The sequence below is a fragment of the Chrysemys picta genome, chromosome 23 (assembly GCF_011386835.1).
Source record: "Chrysemys picta bellii isolate R12L10 chromosome 23, ASM1138683v2, whole genome shotgun sequence".
Classification (NCBI taxonomy): Eukaryota; Metazoa; Chordata; order Testudines; family Emydidae; genus Chrysemys; species Chrysemys picta.
The window spans coordinates 13,278,893-13,297,576 of NC_088813.1; the positions used below are offsets into that span (position 1 = coordinate 13,278,893).

General features: G+C 47.9%; 1 protein-coding gene across 2 annotated transcripts in view; it reads left to right on the top strand.

Annotated features, from left to right (window-relative positions):
• The window catches only part of FNDC5 (fibronectin type III domain containing 5), a 40,709-nt gene that overhangs the window by 18,824 nt on the left and 3,201 nt on the right, over positions 1-18,684 (top strand). For both annotated transcript variants that reach the window (XM_005302147.5, XM_042844733.2), the window contains exons 3-6: positions 7,499-7,614; positions 9,161-9,359; positions 12,033-12,122; positions 17,384-17,517. In XM_005302147.5, the coding sequence (XP_005302204.1) occupies positions 7,499-7,614; positions 9,161-9,359; positions 12,033-12,122; positions 17,384-17,517 (539 nt within the window). The remainder of the gene's footprint in view (positions 1-7,498; positions 7,615-9,160; positions 9,360-12,032; positions 12,123-17,383; positions 17,518-18,684) is intronic.

Consider the following 18,684-nt stretch of genomic DNA (forward strand, 5'->3'; position numbering starts at 1 on the left):
CCAGTTTCTCTGCATCCTTTCTATACATTGGTGACCAAAATTGGACACAGTCCTCCAGCTGAGGCCTAACCTAATCAAAGAGGAGTTGCTGCAGTTTGGAGTCTAGTGAATCCGGGGCTGGCATCCAACTGCTAAAATATGGAAACTGACCCTGTGCATGTTATTAAAAAAGTGAGATATGGAGTTAATTAGAGACATGCTATTCCTTTCCAACCATGTAAATATTAAAGGGCAGTGGAGTCACTTGTGTATCAGTAAGGGCTGGTAATTCTACCACTATAATCAGCTTGTTCTGTATCGGTGTCTTGGCTCTCGTGATTATTTGTCCCCTGGTCTCTAAATGTAAAAGAGCAAGTAGTTTATTACACTCTCCAGCTTGCTAAGAACATTTCTCTCATGATACATAGCCGCAGACAGAGAGGGGCCATAAACCAGAACTTTTTACCCGAAACATGCTGAGTGTGTGGACTCTGGATTAAATTGGCCCCCGGATCTGGCCCTCGGATTGCAAAACTAAAACCCAGACCATCCCCATTTCTTTCCGTCTCTAGGATTTAATCAGGTTAAACAAATACTGGAGCATAACGATCTGAAACATTAGGCTAGGGCCCAATCCTTCAGTCATTATCAATGCTCACTTCAAAGAAGGATCTGCTTGATTGCACTCTGCAAGCCAGATGCTGGGGAAGAGTGTCTCCTGCGACTGAGAGCCACTCAGTTCAGGAGATTGGGGGGCATCAGGGACTGGGGGTGGTGTATGGCAGCCCTGCGGTGAGTTACTGCAGCTAAGAAGCTACTCTAACTTATACACCAGCTGAAGATCAGCTCCGCCAGCTCCTCCCACCAGTGCAATTCTCATCTGGCCAGTTATGGCCAGAATCCAGCTCCTTTGTGCTGCCTGAATGGCACAAAATGACCTAGTCCTAACTGAGAATCTGGTCCAATGCCTTCACATATACTCACGGCTCCCCATGGAGTTGGTGAGTGGGGGCTGTGGAGTTTGGACCATGACTGTAGCATTTTGTCAGGGGGTGGGTGGTTTGCAGGAAATAACTGACTCCTTTCTAGCACTAAAGAATCACCAGTTGGGCTTTTTGTTCTTTGAAACTGTCTGATTTCATTTCTCTCATGTGACTCAGAGCCTGAATGGCTGTGGTGGACGGGTCCATGCTCCCTCCCACTCCCCTGCAGGCTTCCATCATTAAAACACTCCAGAAAGCTGACGACTGCTTCAGCCCTTGCTAAATACCCCATAAAGTTGACAAGCAATTATACCTGCTGAAGAAAATCCCACTGTGAGAGCAAAGAAAGGGCTCTGAGATGGAACTAAAGCAATTCCTTTCACACACATCTCTCCACTTTGGAGAGAAAGGACCCCCACAGCCCTCGAAGGGAGAGGGGGTGTGCTTCAGTGCCTTGGAGAGAACATTGTTCAGAAGATTTAACAACAGCTCCTTCCCCTGCAGGTCATGTTCTTATGCCACTTGCTTCTGCCGTAAAGGTCATGGCAGAGGGAACAAAAAGCCAGGGTGATTTAATCCTGACATTTACCGCTTCCCCTAGGAAAGGATATGCAGCTGGTAGGTCCTGCTTGGGCTCAAGGATGCAATGAAGGGACCAGGTAGTGATGGGAAAGATTGATCCATTTCAGAGCCTTGGCTGTGGCTTAGGTTCCTGGCGCTCTTGCCGGAGGCCTAAGTCTTTCACAGCCGTAAAGGAGCTGCCTGCTGAATAGGAACGAAGCAACTCAGAAATTACCCGTGGTCCCCGTGCAAGCCATGTTAGAGTGGGAAGAGAGTTCACTCTACTCTATCTGCTTTCACGTACAGTCACAGACCTGGTTGCAGCTTCGGAAGGAGCTGAGATCAAAGCAAACAGATTGCTTGGGAGGTTTCTCACCTTTGCACCCCAAACCAGGGGAGACTAAACTTAGAAAGGGGTGCCAATACTGTACCCACCTTCTGAACAGATGACTCAGCCAGTGGAAGTGACCTCAAAGGATGTGATAGTACCACAGATCCTCACGTCCATTGTTTAATTACTTCTTCCTGCAGCTTGCATGGCAAGGGGACACGAAATTCGCTTGTACTCTCAACTGCACAATAAAGGCTCACTGCTAAACAGGGGGCATCGCTAACTGTGAGTGGCTTCCAAAGAAAGATCTGCAACAGCAAGAGTTGTGGTTCAAGCAGAGGAGCCAGGAATTCCTGAGCAAAGTGAGCCCCTAACACTGACTCTCCTTGTGTCCTTGGGCACCTCATTTAATGTCTGCCTCAGTTTGTCCATCTGTGCAATGGGAATGAAATACCTACATACTATCCAAGGAACAGTAAGGGACTGATTAGTTTATTAACTGTGTTGGGGCCTATTCCCTTCTCCGGGTGGATCCCATAGGAGCCGGTAAACAGTTTGAACCTGCCTTCCCTTAGAGAGGCTAGTACTGCACAGCGTGTGAACTCTTGGGAATTCACACCGCTTTTGTGACTCTTGTAGGAAGGCTAGGAATTCCCAAAAGCAGACATCCCTATTCCAAAAACTCCCGTTACAGAAAGCAAGTGTGAGCTTTAAGAAATGAACCCCTGTGTCTTCTGGCTAGAGCGCAATTCTTATTTTGTACATTTCTTACCCAGCATCTAAAGAGTCCAACATACCACATCTGATCTTTGGTCAAAAAGTGCCTGGTGTCTCCCTTGCAAGGAAGCTAGTGGAAGGTTGGATTTTCAAAAGCAGCGTAGGAATGCAGCTACCATTGATTTACAGTGAGACTTGTGCTTCTAAGTCACTTGGGAGCTGTTGGAAACCCCAGACTTTAGCAGCCAGGGCTCAAGTAGGGTGACCAGATGTCCCGATTTTATAGAGACAGTCCTGATTTTTGGGTCTTTTTCTTATATAGGCTCCTATTACCCCCCACCCCTGTCCTGATTTTTCACATTTGCTGTCTGGTCACCCTAGGCTCAAGGAAATTTAGCAGGCATTAAGGAGGGGGTGACACTGCAGAAAGCTGCTGTTGCATCGCAGTGCATGGGTTGAGATGGAATGGAAACTGATCCAAGCTGAAGACAAAGGGATCAGACTCTGAGGGGGAAATCCTTCAGGAACTTGTGCTGAAGTAGGCATAAGACATCTCCCCTCTTAGGGCAGAGAGAAGACAGAAGAGTGTCTGGGAGACCTGTAGCTGAGGCCAGGCCAGAAGTGGATACCTGATTGAGCTCTCAGCTTACATGGGCAGCAGGCACAGGGCTTTGGGTGGGTCTGGTACCTTTCTTAAGCAACTATCCAGGGGACCAAGAAAAATCAGTTTGATAGAGCAGAACTACACTCACAGTATCCAAGGCTACTCTAGGCCAGACTCTAAAGGCAAGATGCTGGCTGACAAGGATGGTCTCTTGTATCGGCTCCACTGTATCATTTATAAATAGGGCATTAGGTTCAGTTAAAGTATTAGAGAGCCATAAGCTATTAAGTACAGATTATATACTGTATACTGTACCTAGCACTAAATATACATATTGCATAATATATAGAGATGACATTGAATATAGATCAGATATGCTAGATAGGAGGTATGAGGTAGGTATAAAGCAACAGAGGGTCCTGTGGCACCTTTGAGACTAACAGAAGTATAGGGAGCATACTTCATACTAACATACTTTGTTAGTCTCAAAGGTGCCACAGGACCCTCTGTTGCTTTTTACAGATTCAGACTAACACGGCTACCCCTCTGATACGAGGTAGGCATAGTCAATCAGATATAGGTCAGGTACTATATTGGGTATACTGTACATAGGGTATTGAATATAGATCCGATAGTGATGATATATAGGGTATTAGGTATAGATCAGATATTGGTTAGGCATAGGAGTACCTCTAGGTACAGATCCATAGATAGATATGAGCTAGTAGGCATAGGTTGGGTACCACTCTAGCACTGGGTATGGATTGGCAGGGTACTCTACATACTATTCATGGTGTAGTTTTTAGTCAATCTCCCCAACGAATAGATGTGCTGGGTGATTATTGGTTGACACCAGCAAGGGCTGTGATATCAACCCCTGTGCAACAGCAACCTAACAGGCAGGTAGGGAGCTTCCCATCCTACAGGCCTCCTGCTCCTGACACCGGGTAAGATGAGAGGCCAGCGACAAATCAGTCCAAAGCCATAAATGTTTTCTCTCTCTTTAAAGAAAAAAAGCTGCTTAATAATCAGCAGAGCATTTAATGAGAGGCAAAGAGCATATTCATGGTAATCTTCACGGCTTGTGCCTCCTTGCTGCGTGGAGAAGGCTATGCCCTGCGTTCTCCAAAAGGGCCCAGAATATGCAGGTGTGAGGTATGGCTATGACACACAGCGCCTGGGGGATGCAGGGCTAGGGTCCACCTTGTGAAAGCTCCCTGCTGGAAGAAACAAAAGAGTGATCATGGTTTGTTTCACAGCAGCCATTGCCTGTGAGAAACCGGCATGATTTTATTTTAACCAAACAAATGGGGCCGTGAGTTCCCCTGCACAAAAAGGAGAACAGCTTTTCATGTGCATGCATGTCGCTAACTCAAACTCCGCCAAACAGATGCTCTTTCAGTTTTGAGAAAGGAATTTGCTCCGGTGGGGTTATGGTCTATGAGTTGGAATGAAGTTAAATAGCTAAATCACAAACCCTGGAACATATGGTCTATTATTGACTAAAAGGCTGATGCAGCCCTCCCTAGTGCATCGGGAATTAATGTGCCTGGGGAGTGCTGGGTGACTGTTGCATGGAATGTTCCCCAGATATCCTGCCTGCATGTTGAAATCAGTTCAGACGAACATTACCCCCTCTGCCTCTGGGGTCACTTTCTGGTAACGGTTTGAGTTTTACTGACATAAGCATTCTCAGAAAGCAAAATTCAGAGCTGCACGCACGGTATCAGGGAATTCAACATTTATGTGTCCACCTAAGCATTTGTGCTGAAAATGCTCACACACAGCCACTCAGAGACCAGAAACTGGATCTCATCTATCTAATCACAACGCAACTGGAATTCCAAAGAAAGTGTGATCGACCCAGAGAGTAAGTTAGTTCACGGAATAAATCCAAACAGCAAATGGATTCAAGGGAGTCCCAATCTCATCCTGGATCTTCCAGGACCTTCGTTGCAAATTATTCACTCAGCTCTGTCCGTGGAGAACTTACTTGCCTCGCTTCACATTTCTGCAAATGCTGGGTCTAATTCTCCTCTCACATCACTCTTATCCTGGATTAACTCCATTGATTTCAGGCGTGCTTCCTGATTTACAGTGGGGTAAAAGGAGAACAGACTCGAGCCCATTGCGTTTGATTTTAGTGCATCTCCCTTTACCATCCATCTCTTGGGGTTTCTATTGTGCAGCTGGAGGTAGTGAAGTATCCTTAATCCCCCTCCCCACCAGCTCTCTCTCCTGGTCTGCATTGTGACTCCTGCTTTATAGGCTCCCATCTCTGTGGAAACATTCGGGCTGCAACCTTGCAGTGCACTTCACTATCACGTGTCAATCTCGCAGCCTTATTTAACCTACTAATGTTGAAGGTGTTTGCGCTCCTTCTCCGTATCTGCTGGCTCTTCCCACCTCCCCCACGTTTTATGTCATCAGAAAATTTAGGCATTTTTGATATTATCCTTTCCTCAAGGTCATTAATATCCCTGCTGGATTCAGATGCCAGTGTTGGTGCCGCCCACATATTCCTTCTCCCCATCCTGAATGCTCTTTTACCCACACACTCTGTTTCTCTGTAATTCGATTGTTTCAATAACCTTCCCAATCCCAGGCGGTATAAATCACCCCATGCTGTGGTAGCCTCTCTCAACAACATCTGGGAAAGCACAACGGGCAGGGATTTAGCTGCATGGCTGTAGATCAGAAGGGGGTAGACACCTCGCTCAAAGCACCATTACCATGCTGCAATCAGAGCCTGTTTTGTCTGCTGCACCCCCCCTTGCCCCCACCTCTCAGCTCAGTCATAGCCTCAACACATTCTAGCACATTCATCAGGCATGACTCACAGACCTTCCCTGTATGAAGCTCTGCAAACTGCCCCTTACTAAAATAAGACCCTACTCTGATTTGCAATTGGGTTTTTAAAGGGGGTTTAAGTAATAGAGGAAAGTGCTGGACTGACATCCCTGGAGACCAAAGTCCTCTCTTGCTGCCTCAGCCGAGTCCAGAAGGGACTGGGCTAGGGGTGAGAAAGGAGCACTGGCCAATGGCCCATCCTGTCCTTGGCCTCTCTGATGAGGCTGCCAACCAGGGGCTCATTTACTGACCATAATGAAAGGGATTTTTTTTTGCTGCTGGGATCACAAATGCGTTTCACCTGGGCCACGGAACAGATGGCAACAATTTCTGATTGATGCTGACCTGATCCAATAAAGGATCTTCCCTCTGCAAACTCTTTGAGCCACCGATCATTAGTTACTGCTCCATGTCAAGCCCCTGCCCAGCCTTTTGTGAGATTCCAACAATCTGGGCCAGGGACTTTCTTATTGTCCTTTTTTGCTTCCTGAAGGACTGTGGTCTGGAACCCATCCAGGCCCGATGCCTTGTCTAGACCCTCCCATTCCTAATTGCCTCGTTACTGATTCCTGGAGCTTTTGGAGCATGATCACACCCGCTGGCAATGGACGCTCCCAGGCTTGACAGAGAGTGTTGTTTGGAAGGGGGCACAGGGTCATTGCTTTCCTGTTCGTTCGAAGCCAGAAGGGTTGGTTGGAAGTTCAGCCAGTCCCTCACTTTGAAGAGCTCTGATCAGTCAGCCTGTCAACTGTCTGCTCATCAGCCTTATAAATGTGGCCATTTAAAATAAATAAATCATAGGAGACCTAACTTCTGCCCACCCTGGCCTTGTGGCACCACCAGGGGGCTTGTAAAGCATCAGCATTTCAAAGCAGCAGGGAAATAAAAATAAAAGAAACATCCCCCTCTTCACTGCATGTGGGTTTCAAATCCCCCAGGGCGTTAACTAGGGCACCAGCACCACCCTCGGCGACACGCTGAGTACCCAGGCAGGGTGCTGTTTGCTTTTCACTCTCACTGCAGTCCGGGCAAGCTCTCACGGAGAAAGCAGGGGTGCGTGTGATAGACTAGCTAGATGAAGAGCACGTGATGGCGTTGTGTGGCGTAAAAGCTTTATCAGCGTGAGTTTGGGATGCAGTGTCTAAAGGGTTAAATATTTTACATGCAGGTTTAATGCCACTCTAAATCATCCAAGGGGGCTGGAGAATTTAACGGCCCCCAAAAACATGGTGTGTCTATGTCTCAAAGTTCCACACACCTGGAGCCACTACACAGGTGCAAGGCATCTGCAGCCCCCAAACTCCCCTAGCTGAGGGGCAGTGGCTGACCTGGGTTAAATCCTGTTTCCTCTTATTGCAGGAAACCATGTCTGATGCCCTACAGGAATCGACTGCTCCTCCTCTCTAGCTCCTTCCCTGTCTCCTGCCTGCATCAGTGACTTTGCCATAAAGCTTGTGTTTTGTCTCCTTGCAGACAGCCCATCCGCCCCAGTCAATGTCACAGTCAAACATCTGAAGGCCAACTCGGCTGTTGTGACCTGGGATGTTCTGGAGGATGAAGTTGTTATTGGATTTGCAATCTCCCAGCAGGTATCCTCACCATATGGCCCCCCTCCTCTCCACATGTGCTGGGTCCCCCTCAGCTCTACCCCACCTGCTTTGGGCCTTAGGAGCAGGGAAGAAAGGGCAAACTCTGGATTTATAATGGTGCAGCCCGCACTGCCTACAGCTCTCACCAGGCTCTTGCAGAGCTCTGATACAGAATCAGCCTCTTCCTTCACCTTAACCCATTTCCGTGGGTTTGGATTTAGGACATGCCCCAAATGTATAATCCTGGGGACAGAGAAGAACTACACACTGACAGGGGAGTAGACAAGTTAGCATCAACCAGGGTGATTACCCCCAGGAACAGGGGTGACCGTGCAAAGCAACTCATGGTCTTCACAGCAAAGGGGCTGAGCAGGGGAATTGATCCATCGGCGAAATGCCCTTAGGGGATTCAGTGGTTCGGGAGACTGGAGAAGGGCGAGTTTGAAGGACTCCCCTATCCATCTCCACCTCACGCCCCACCCAGCTCTTAGTTACATCTCATGGCAGGGAAAGCAGTTATAGCTCTGCACACAAATCGGCTCAGGGCCTGAGGCTGCTCCCAGGCATGTCCCTGGGAGTTTTGCTGCTGACTTCAGTGAGAGAAGGAGCAGGCCAGAACGATTTAATGCCTTCACGCTTCCAGGGCCCAAAGGTGACTAGGCAGAAAATGCAACCTGACAGGGCTAGCATCAGCCCCAAATGTCAGCAATAGCTCTGCCCAGTGGGTAAGTGACAACAGGGCTAGAACAATGAGAAGCTTCTCCCTGGGGAAGATGAGAGCACATCTCTTTAAAGCCAGCACTGGGAGGTTGCCATTTCATTCATAGAGGATGAGATTCACCCGTGCAGAGGCCAGCACAAAACATCGGCACCACGACATCTCCGAGGAGCCGGGGACACTAGAAGCCTTGTGCTGGGCTCTGCACAGGATGGATTTCGCCCAGAAGCTCCGGATGCTTTGAGTGGAATTTGTGGCTTCGGCTCCGACGTGACGTTGTACAAGCTCAAGCTAGTGAGCGAGCTCCTGGGAGATGGCGCGTGTTACCAGGTGATATGGGCCTTGCACGCCCGTGCCCTTAGGGTACGGATAAATACTAGAGCATCCAGAGTCTGAACCATTCATCCAACTGGCTCTGAACCTCAGGGGAAATGGAACCAGCCCCCTCCACCAAGCCTTTACCAGGTCACCTGCTACAAGTACTGGGCCAGTATCAATCAGGAGTGTCTCCATTGAAGTCAGTGGAGTTACACTTGTGTCAGTGATGTCAGTGGGCGGAGGGCTGGGCCCACTGTTTCTGGCAAGTTGGATGAGCGAGTGGCTGTCACCTGCACCCGCTTGCATAAAAGCAGCTGTAGCTGCTCTCACTGCTTGAGAAGCCTGTGATCAGATTAGGGCACATGTCTTTCCTCCTACGCACAGGCTAGGGGGACTTTAAATGGCAGCACTAAGGTGCTGTCAGGGGCCCTGGGGAGCAGTGGAACGCGTCTATGTAGCAAGGCGTCCGTCACCTCTGAGCTCCTGTGCTTTCCTGCCTTGGGCTTGCAGAAGAAGGATGTGCGGATGCTGCGCTTTATCCAAGAGGTGAACACCACCACCCGCTCGTGCGCCCTCTGGGACCTGGAGGAGGACACCGAGTACATTGTGCACGTCCAGTCCATCAGCATCCAGGGCCAGAGTCCAGCCAGTGAACCCGTCCTCTTCAAGACCCCCAGGGAAGCCGAGAAGCTGGCTTCAAAGAATAAAGGCAAGTGTGGGCGAGTTCTTGCATGGCCCCATGGGCTGCTCCAGAGGCAGGGCAGTGTTGCCTAGCAAAGTGGGAAACAGTGCCTGTTGCATTCAAAAATAAGACCAGCCGAGCTAAATGCAGGCAGGACTAAATTCCTTGATGCAGTCCCATTGTAGTCAGTGGGCTCAGACCCGTGTAACTACACACAGGCCTGGGCATGGGGGATGTGCAGACGTAACACGTCGGCCAAGTGTGTAGTGTCCTGGGACGCTCTTAGCCTGCATGTTACACACAGGTTCTAGAATTTCTGTTTACATTCTCCATGGGTGTTTGTTACTGGCCCATAGAAACGTTTATGAGACCCAGGCTAAGGCTCAGGCGTTGGGAGTTCTCGGATGGTGGAAATACTGTGACAAGACCTGATCTCTGGTAGGTTCAGCTCCCTGAGGCAAAAATGGAACGTCAGTGAAAAACACCAATACAGAGATGAGATCTCGGCCTAATCCTCAGCCGGTGAACGTTGGTGTGACTCAGCTGACTTGGAGCTATGCCAGTTTTCACCAGTGGAGGACCTGGCCCTCATTGTTTATTCAGACGCTGCACAAATGCTGGGGAACAAACAAAAAACCGAACAATTCACGGGTGCCCGTGTTAGTGAAAGTGCCTGAAGATGACATGATGGGGTCAGCCGCAGGACTGCTCCTGGCCTCACCTGCCCCCTGAAGTCACTGGCAGCTTCTGCTGATCTCTCACTCTCTCCCCATGACTGGGGTGGGGTGTTCTAGAGGAAACTAACAAGGGTCAGATTGGAAACCGGGATGTAGCGGGAAAATCCTCCTTCTTTCATCCCACTGCCTCAGGCCATTCAGTCCCCTATACCTGAAAGGCCAAATTCTGAGGTGAGACTGAGCCTACGGGGAGTGATGGCAATGTTATACCTTCAGTTGGCTCCCTAAATGTGCATGTTACACCAATTTATGTTCCTTCAGACTCAGCCCCTCCCACTGGTGTGCAATTCACCCCCCCCCCTTACATCACCTCTGAGTCAATGCACTGGGTCTACCTGAGTGTGAATGCATCTCAGAGAGGCTAAGCTGGTGTAACTCATGTCAAGAAGCCAGCAGTGAGGTGTGCAGCATGGAAAGCAACTGACAGGGCGGAATACGGATGTGTAAATTAAAGGAGGCCGTCCCTACTTTCTTATTGCATCTTCCAGCTGCTGGGCAAGCCAGTTCCCGCAGCCTAGACTCCCTTAAACTCACACCAGTAAGTGGGATAAGCAGCACTAAGAGAGTTTAAATGAGTGTAACGGAATCTAACGCATACCAGCTACACATCTCAGACTGCAGTCTGAGACCATACTAGTGTCCAGACTGGGGTACTCCCTAATGGTAAGGACACAAGAATCCTTGCTGGTAATGTGACTTTTGTATATCACATTAACCACAGCAAGACCGGCCTGTTTCAGTAAACTAATGCCTAGACCCCCAGCCACTAGTGCTGCCAGCACCTGAATCTCCATTGCTCTTTCCTCAGGGGGCAGCTTAGAGGCAGAGGGAATGAGGACTGTTCTCAGGACTAGTGTCCGGCAGGAGCATGCCAATCAGCCTAGCAAATGAAGAGTGCCTTGGTCCGACTCTGCACGCAGTTTGGGACAGAACTCCTGGGGATCCATGCCAGGGATGCTGCAGCAGCATTAAGATGAGGCTGTGGGAGACTCACGAAACCTCCCTGCACTTGGATTCTAAGAGACACCAATGGATATCCTGCTTTTTTAAAAGCTGAAATGTTTCTGCCAAATCAGCTACTGCCAGTCAGGGAAGTGCTTTTTAATTTGTCCCTTCTGAGCAGACATCCAGCCAAAATCAGATGGTGCCAAGGCAAGTCAAAGAGATGTTCTGCAGCAGCAAGGCGCCCTAATGAACAGGGGTCAGGGAGGAGCAGGAGTCCAGGTTCTAAAGGGTTACTAGATGATTAGGTTAGGCCAGATTGTATTGCAGGGTTCTCATCCACGGTTCCTAGGATGCTGTGAGTTCTTGACTCTTTCTGCTGAAATGATTCAGAGCCTGTCAATAGTGAATTGCTGTTCATCTGAAAAGACTGAGAAGAGCATTGTTTGCTTCCCGGGAGATCTGAACTGCAATCTTCTTGGTCCTTCGAGGCCAGGGCTGTCCATTACGGCTTGTGAAGAGGTACTACTCATTCCTGCATCCCGCAGCTCTGCTGAAAAAGATTATGCCGACCCTGCCTACTACAGGGCATAAATCCTGAGCTGGGCGGGCAGGAATTCTGCCCAGAATAGTGATGCGATGGCTAGAATACACAGTGTGGAGATACTCCAGTGATGGGTGCGCAGAAAACTCCAACGGAGAGAGAAAGGAACGGGGATGCTAACAGCTGACTGAGGCGTGATGACTCTGAACAATTCATGCTACTTTTGAACCTTGTGCACTCACCGTCCAAGCTGGGGCACATAGTTCACCGGGTGTCCAGTGAGAGATTTTAATGTGGTCAGTTGGGGGTTATATTTCCAAATCTTCCAAGGGGTTTTCAGATCTGCAGCCACCCAGTTTTGCTCACTAAATATCGGTGAGTTTGGGGGGAGGGGAAGGAGCATGTGAAAGGAGCAGGCAGAGTCTGACTGAACTCATGGCACAAATGGAACTCATTGTCTCTCTCTCCCCTGTGCAGATGAGGTGACGATGAAGGAGATGGGGAAGAACCAACAGCTGCGAGCTGGGGAAATTCTCATCATTGTCGTGGTGTTATTCATGTGGGCAGGTTGGTAGCAGTCCCTCTGACGAAGGCATGTAATGTCCCAGAGTCATGTGTGTGGGTGTATGTGTGTGAGAATATACACCCATGATGGCCAGGAAGAGATATGCAGAGTAATCCCTACCCCGGCCCCCTGTATACAGCATTGCACATTTGGATAGAAGTGCATTTCACCTTCCTCTGTAGCATCAGGTAATGGCGACTGCTGGAGGCAGGATACTGGACTGGCTGAAGTAGTCTCATTTAGTACAGCAGGAGGTAGTATAATGCACTTAATGAATCAATTGTCTGATCTGCTGCGGCAAATCCTACATTCTCAATCCTTCCAGAAAAAAAATTGATGGTAATCCCCTTAACCCCACACCAGAATCCAGCCCCTTCTGTTTCATTAACATAACGCAGCCCAATTGAAGTGTGCCACTGTCACTATATCTGGCCCATTACATGCCTGCAGGTCACACACAAGCCAATAATTCTTCTGAAGAGGTGTGGCAATATTCTAAAGACAAACATCACAAATCAAGAGTGAGTTACAGCCTCCTGTCTCACTCTCAAGCATCCGTCATTCTATATTTACTAAACCCCACGTTTGAGATCTAGTACAATGATTGAACTGTTAAAAGAACAAATGATCTGGAACATTCAAACATAAAATATCAGGTCAGGAATGAACCTGAATCCTTTTAAAATCTGGTATAAGAATAAAAAGAATTGTTTACAGGGCAAATTTCCCACACATCTGAGAGCAAAACTGGTCAACTCTGTACTATTATCGATGAGGCTATGGAAAGGGGGGGGGAGAGAGAGAGAGAGAGAGAGTGTGTGTGTGTGAGAGAGAGAGAGAGAGAGAGTCACACTACAGCGCTCCAGTGACATCAGCCTAAATTAGATGATTTAATGGTCCCTTCTGGTCTTAAAACGTATGAACCTATGGGTGGGACAGGCCAAGGGCAAGGGAGGAAAAGGGTAAATTTGTAGCAACGACAAGCGAGCTAAATGCCAAATGTAGCTGCTGAGTGCACAGCACTTTTTAAAGCCCAGCCATGTGTTTTACCTAAACGTGGACTTAGGAACCTAAACCCATTTTTGAAAATCGTGGCTTGATCTTGCAGACCTCATGCAACCAAAAATCCCATTGATTCAATGGGAGCTTTGCTGCATCAGGGCTACAGGTTCGGGGCCCATCTGATTTAAACGGTAATACTGGAGGGTCAGACCCACAGCTGTGGCTGAAGAGCGCTTGGTGCTGTGGCAGGATGGAGCAAAGATCCCCTCTGCACTTTTTCAATCCTGGAGCACTTTGCAGTAGGATTGCCCACGGGATTTCCTTAGACAATAGAGGCTTGGAAGGGGCCGCTAACAGGTGGGTCAATAAATCATAGAAGATTAGAGTTGGAAGACACCTCAGGAGGTCATCTAGTCCAACCCCCTGCTCAAAGCATGACCAATCCCAACTAAATCATCCCAGCCAGGGCTTTGTCAAGCCGCGCCTTAAAAACCTCTAAGGATGGAGATTCCACCACCTCCCTAGGTAACCCATTCCAGTGCTTCACCACCCTCCTACTGAAATAGTTTTTCCTAATATCCAACCTGGACCTCCCCCACTGCAACTTGAGACCATTGATCCTTGTTCTGTCATCTGGTACCTCTGAGAACAGCTGAGCTCCATCCTCTTTGGAACCCCCTTTCAGGTAGTTGAAGGCTGCTATCAAATCCCCCCTCACTCTTCTCTCCTGCAGACTAAATAAGCCCAGTTCCCTCATCCTCTCCTCATAAATCATGTGCCCCAGCCCCCTAATCATTTTCACTGCCCTCCGCTGGACTGTCTCCAATTTGTCCCCACCCTTCCTGTAGTGGAGGGCCCAAAACTGGAATGCAATACTCTAGATGTGGCCTCATCAGTGCTAAATAGAGGGGAATAATCACTTCCCTCGATCTGCTGGCAATGCTCCTACTAATGCAGCCCAATATGCCATTGGCCTTCTTGGCAACAAGTGCACACTCTTGACTCATATCCAGCTTCTCATCCACTGTAATCCTCAGGTCCTTTTCTGAAGAACTGCTGCTTAGCCAGTCGGTCCCCAGCCTGTAGCGTTGCATGGGATTCTTCTGTCCTAAGTGCACGACTCCACACTTGTCCTTGTTGAACCTCATCAGCTTTCTTTTGGCTAAATCCTCCAATTTGTCTAGGTCACTCTGGACCCTGTCCCTTCCCTCCAGCATATCTACCTCTCCCCCCAGCTTAGTGTCATCTGCAAACTCCACCCTGGCATCAAAATCCTTCCATACAATTTAAAAAAAGAAATAAACCACCCAGGGAGCTCAGGAAAGCAAAGAATTCCCCATGATGAGTTTGAGATCAGATCTTCTCCTGGTGTAAACTGGCATCACCCCTTTGAGCTACATCGGTTTATACCAGAGGAGGAGCAGGCCCATCTGTTTTAATCTCGCAAATGTATAAGGAGAGTGCACCCTTACTCCTCTGATCAGCCGCCAGCACTATGGCTTGCCCAGGTTGGGCTCAGGCTGCCATGAGTGAATGGAAAAGAAAGTTTGTGCTCGTTTGTTTTCTGTATAGAGCGCCAGCTTCCTCTGGCCTCCGTTCAGCAGCTGCTTCTGCTGCTGCTGCAACATAAAACATTCATGAAACAGCACGATGTTTTACTCGTGAGCCACACAGTCACATTGGTTGGGGGAAGATATTTCAGGTGAAACAAGGGAACTGGCATGCAAGGACATTTACGGTAAAGTAGCTTATATAACCCACGAAATACAGTTGGTATTTACTCCCATTGTCCTGAGCATAGGAACAGTCTACGTACATTGTGTGTGCAGAAAAACTGCGACGGTTGGAAAGAAGCCAACCAAAGCTAGAGCTGTGTGGTTGAGGGGACAATCCCCAGCTCTCTTTCAAGAACATGCCAGGGGGCTCACAGGAGAGGGTAAAACGTGTCTCCCTTTTGCTCAGGTGTTAGAGCAATGTGTGATAGTTCTGTCCCTTAACTGTTGAAGGCTGGAGACTTTCCCTATGAAATAGGGATTCTGGACAATGGGTTCATTCTTCAGCTGTGCTTGAGCTCCATTCAGTCAGGGATCGTGAGAGCTGAAACCCCTTCCCCCTAGCCATGCCATCAACATGCTCCCTATGCCCGTAGCTGGAAAAGGGGGTGGCATAGTCTGCTATGTCAGTTCTGTGCCACCCTTGGATTTCCTCATGCTGGGGGAATCCTCGACTGATTGCTGACTTTACAGCCCCTTTGCACGACTTGAGCAGGATCCGGATCGTTGCCTGGCTTTTGTAAGACTAACCACCTTAACATTCTCATAATTTTGTGTGCGCGTGTAGTTTCTTATTTATTAATAAAGCCCTGAAGATTGATAGGGTTTGAAGGGTTAAATCGTGTCCTCAAGAGACAGTGGGCTTAAATCTCTGCGGTGTAAATTGCTGACTTCAGTGCAGCTGGGGTCAAATTTACACCAGCAGAGGATCTGGCCCATTTATGCTAAACTCAGCTGAGATGGGATTCCCCTTCCCCGCCCCCGAGATAGGAGGAGATGAAATCCAGTCACAAATCTGAGATCTGACAACAAATTTTGGTGGTTAATAGTTTAAATAAAAGGGCAGGGGGCTTAATGGTGTCCTGTCTTGTTCCCCCGGATTCTTTCCAACTGTAAGTGAATCCAGAGGGACTAGCAGCAACCAGATAAGAGTCATAGATAATTTTTTACCACTGGAAAAATCTTGAGTTCACCATGCATTGGTACCTGCTTTCCACAGGGTTAGATTGGGTTCCAGTCACTGTCTCCAATCCCTGATCCTTTAAAATAGTTAGATAAAGAAGTTACTGTCTCTGCACATGAAGAGCTAAATCTCCTACCCTGTAAAAATCATTTGGGGGGTAAAATAATTAAACGAGGTAGCTAAAAAGGGTTAATCTAGACAAGTAATTAAGCTTCATCTTCCGAAACTCAACTCATAATGTGAGCACAGAATTGTCCAACATCCTGAAAGAGGCTTGTAAATTCCCCTTCTAGACAAACGACTGCCATTTACCAAACGTGGGTGGGTAAAGAAAATCTCACTGGAGCGGATGAACTATTTACAAAGTTTCATTCTGACCATGACTTTTCCGAGCCCTGTGGCAGAGCCATCTGAGACTCAAGTGTGGAATTATTGGTGAATGGGAACTACAGTTCATCTGAATGTACATACATGTTCACTTTCTACACTAAGCTTCTCTGATGACCAGTGCAGGGGGCATGATTTGGTGTCAAGACCCGGGTTCTAGTACTGGCTTTGCTCACTTTGCCTGCATCTCTCATCTGAAAATGAGGACGATGATACTTTTATGCAACCATCTTCTCACGGCTGACAATTTACTTGCATGCAAGAAAGAACTTGTATAACAGCACTACCTGGCGACAACTCCCATAACAACACCTATCACTGTTAAGTGCTTTGTGACTGACAGATGGAAAACTCTATATACATTCAGAGTATTATTGTTATGTGAGTTGGATCCTTTTCCAGTAGGCAAGAAGCAACGACCTTATCCGTTGCCCTTCCTGCCACCTCTGTTACTTTGCGTTGGAAACCGGCAGGTAGAAAGGTGGTTATTTGGTCAGAACATAACACAAAAGCCGCTGTGAAAGACATGTTCACTCTCTTCATTTGTCATGGCTGCCCCTGCTTTGTTCTCCACACCCCTAAATGTGTGGGAGGACATTTCCGCTGGCAGCTCGTCCTGCTGTAGCTGTCATAAATTTGCAGATCTTGTCCTGCTGAGCAGGAGACCCTGGTTTGTTTCATCAGCAGGCAGACACAGGTCATTCATCACAACCTCCAGCTCAACTGCACCGCTCTTTGCTTCAGAAAAAGAAAGCTTTGAGGGCGCATTTCCAACTAATGGGAATTCCCAGATGCCCCTGTGCTTGCAAAGCAAAGGTCCCACTAAACCTCCTGCCATGGTCCGTGTAAACGGCTATCCAAATGGGAAGCTTAAAACATTTGTCCTGTTTAATGAAAGGGAAATGGGAGGACGAGTAATCTCCTGACCTTGTCTGACTGGGTGAGAGTGGAATTTGGCACTGTGAAGGAAGCAGCCAGAGCCCGCCGCGTCGGATTAGAAAAGGATCTTTGGGACTTGGTGTCAATGCTGCTGAGGTCTCTGCCACAAGGCGCACAGCAGCAGGCGAATGGGCTCTGATCACTGCAGGTTCCAAAGCCCTGGCTCATTCATGTGACCTCTAACACTTTTTCCTGTTAGGAGTGATCGCCCTGTTTTGCAGGCAGTATGACATCATCAAAGATAACGAACCAAATAACAACAAGGAGAAAGCCAAGAGTGCGTCTGAGAGCAGCACTCCGGAGCACCAGAGCGGAGGGCTCCTGCGCAGCAAGGTAAGACGCTGTCGGCACACAGTGGGGGATGAGGCAGCCAATCAATTTCCCGCTGGGCTTCCGCCGAATTAACCTGAAAACCAACCTTCTGTTAAGGATCCCAGCTATAACATTCTCTCTATTGGGCCAATGTGTAGAAGTGGGGCCCCCCTGACAAGGGAAACAGCATGGCTTGAAAGTACAACTGCAAGTCAGGATCCTGGGTTTCATTCCCAACTCTAGCACTCACTAGGTGGCCTTGGCCAAATCACTTAATCTCCGTGCCTCAGTTTCCCCCTCAGTGAAATTAGGGTAATAATATCAACCCGCATTTGTAAAGCATTTTGAGATCTTTGGATGAAAAGTGCTGTATTTGGGTGATGGACTATAATCAGAAAGGGGGAAGCCAAAACTGCTATGTTCCGAACCCCACAGCAGCGATTACAGGTCAGAATGCTAGTGGCAGAGGGGATGTTATGGCTGTTCTCAGATAACAGCTTATCAGCTGTTTAAGAGAAGGAGCTGCTATAAGGTTTAAGATATGTTGTGGCAAATGACATCTATAATGTAACTAGAGCTGGGCAAGTAATTTGCACCAAATCATTTATTCAATTAATTTAACTTTTTTTTCCTGTTTCCAAATTGTTCAGGAGCTGATCCTAATTGTCTTTCATTCATTCATTATTTGAAATTATTCACTAATTCCCATTCCTGCTCATTTTTGAGGAGTTCATTGTGAGCATTCAGAGTTCAAGCTGTGTTAGTTACTTCTGATTAGGCACATGGGTCACATGAGACATTCCCTATTCCCTCATTGGATGGGTGAAACTCTGTAGAAGCAGCTGTGAGACGTGAATATGGATGGTTACGAATTCAAAACTCTGCACAAATCTTCTACAACAGCCATCCCATGAACATTTCTGGCAATAAAGACACTTGCTAGGATGTCGTCAGAAAGTGGATGCAGAAGTGGCTTGAACACAGCCAACAAGAATTGGAATTTTAAGAGAATTTTAGCACAGCAGGACTGTCTTTTTGTTGTGTTTGTACAGCACCTTGCACAGTGGGGTCCTGATCCATAGCTCGTAGGCACTACCGCAATACAAATAATTAAAAATTTTATTTTTCTTTTAACTATTCACCCAGCACTAAGCACAACCCTGATTTCCCATGAGATATAATCAAATC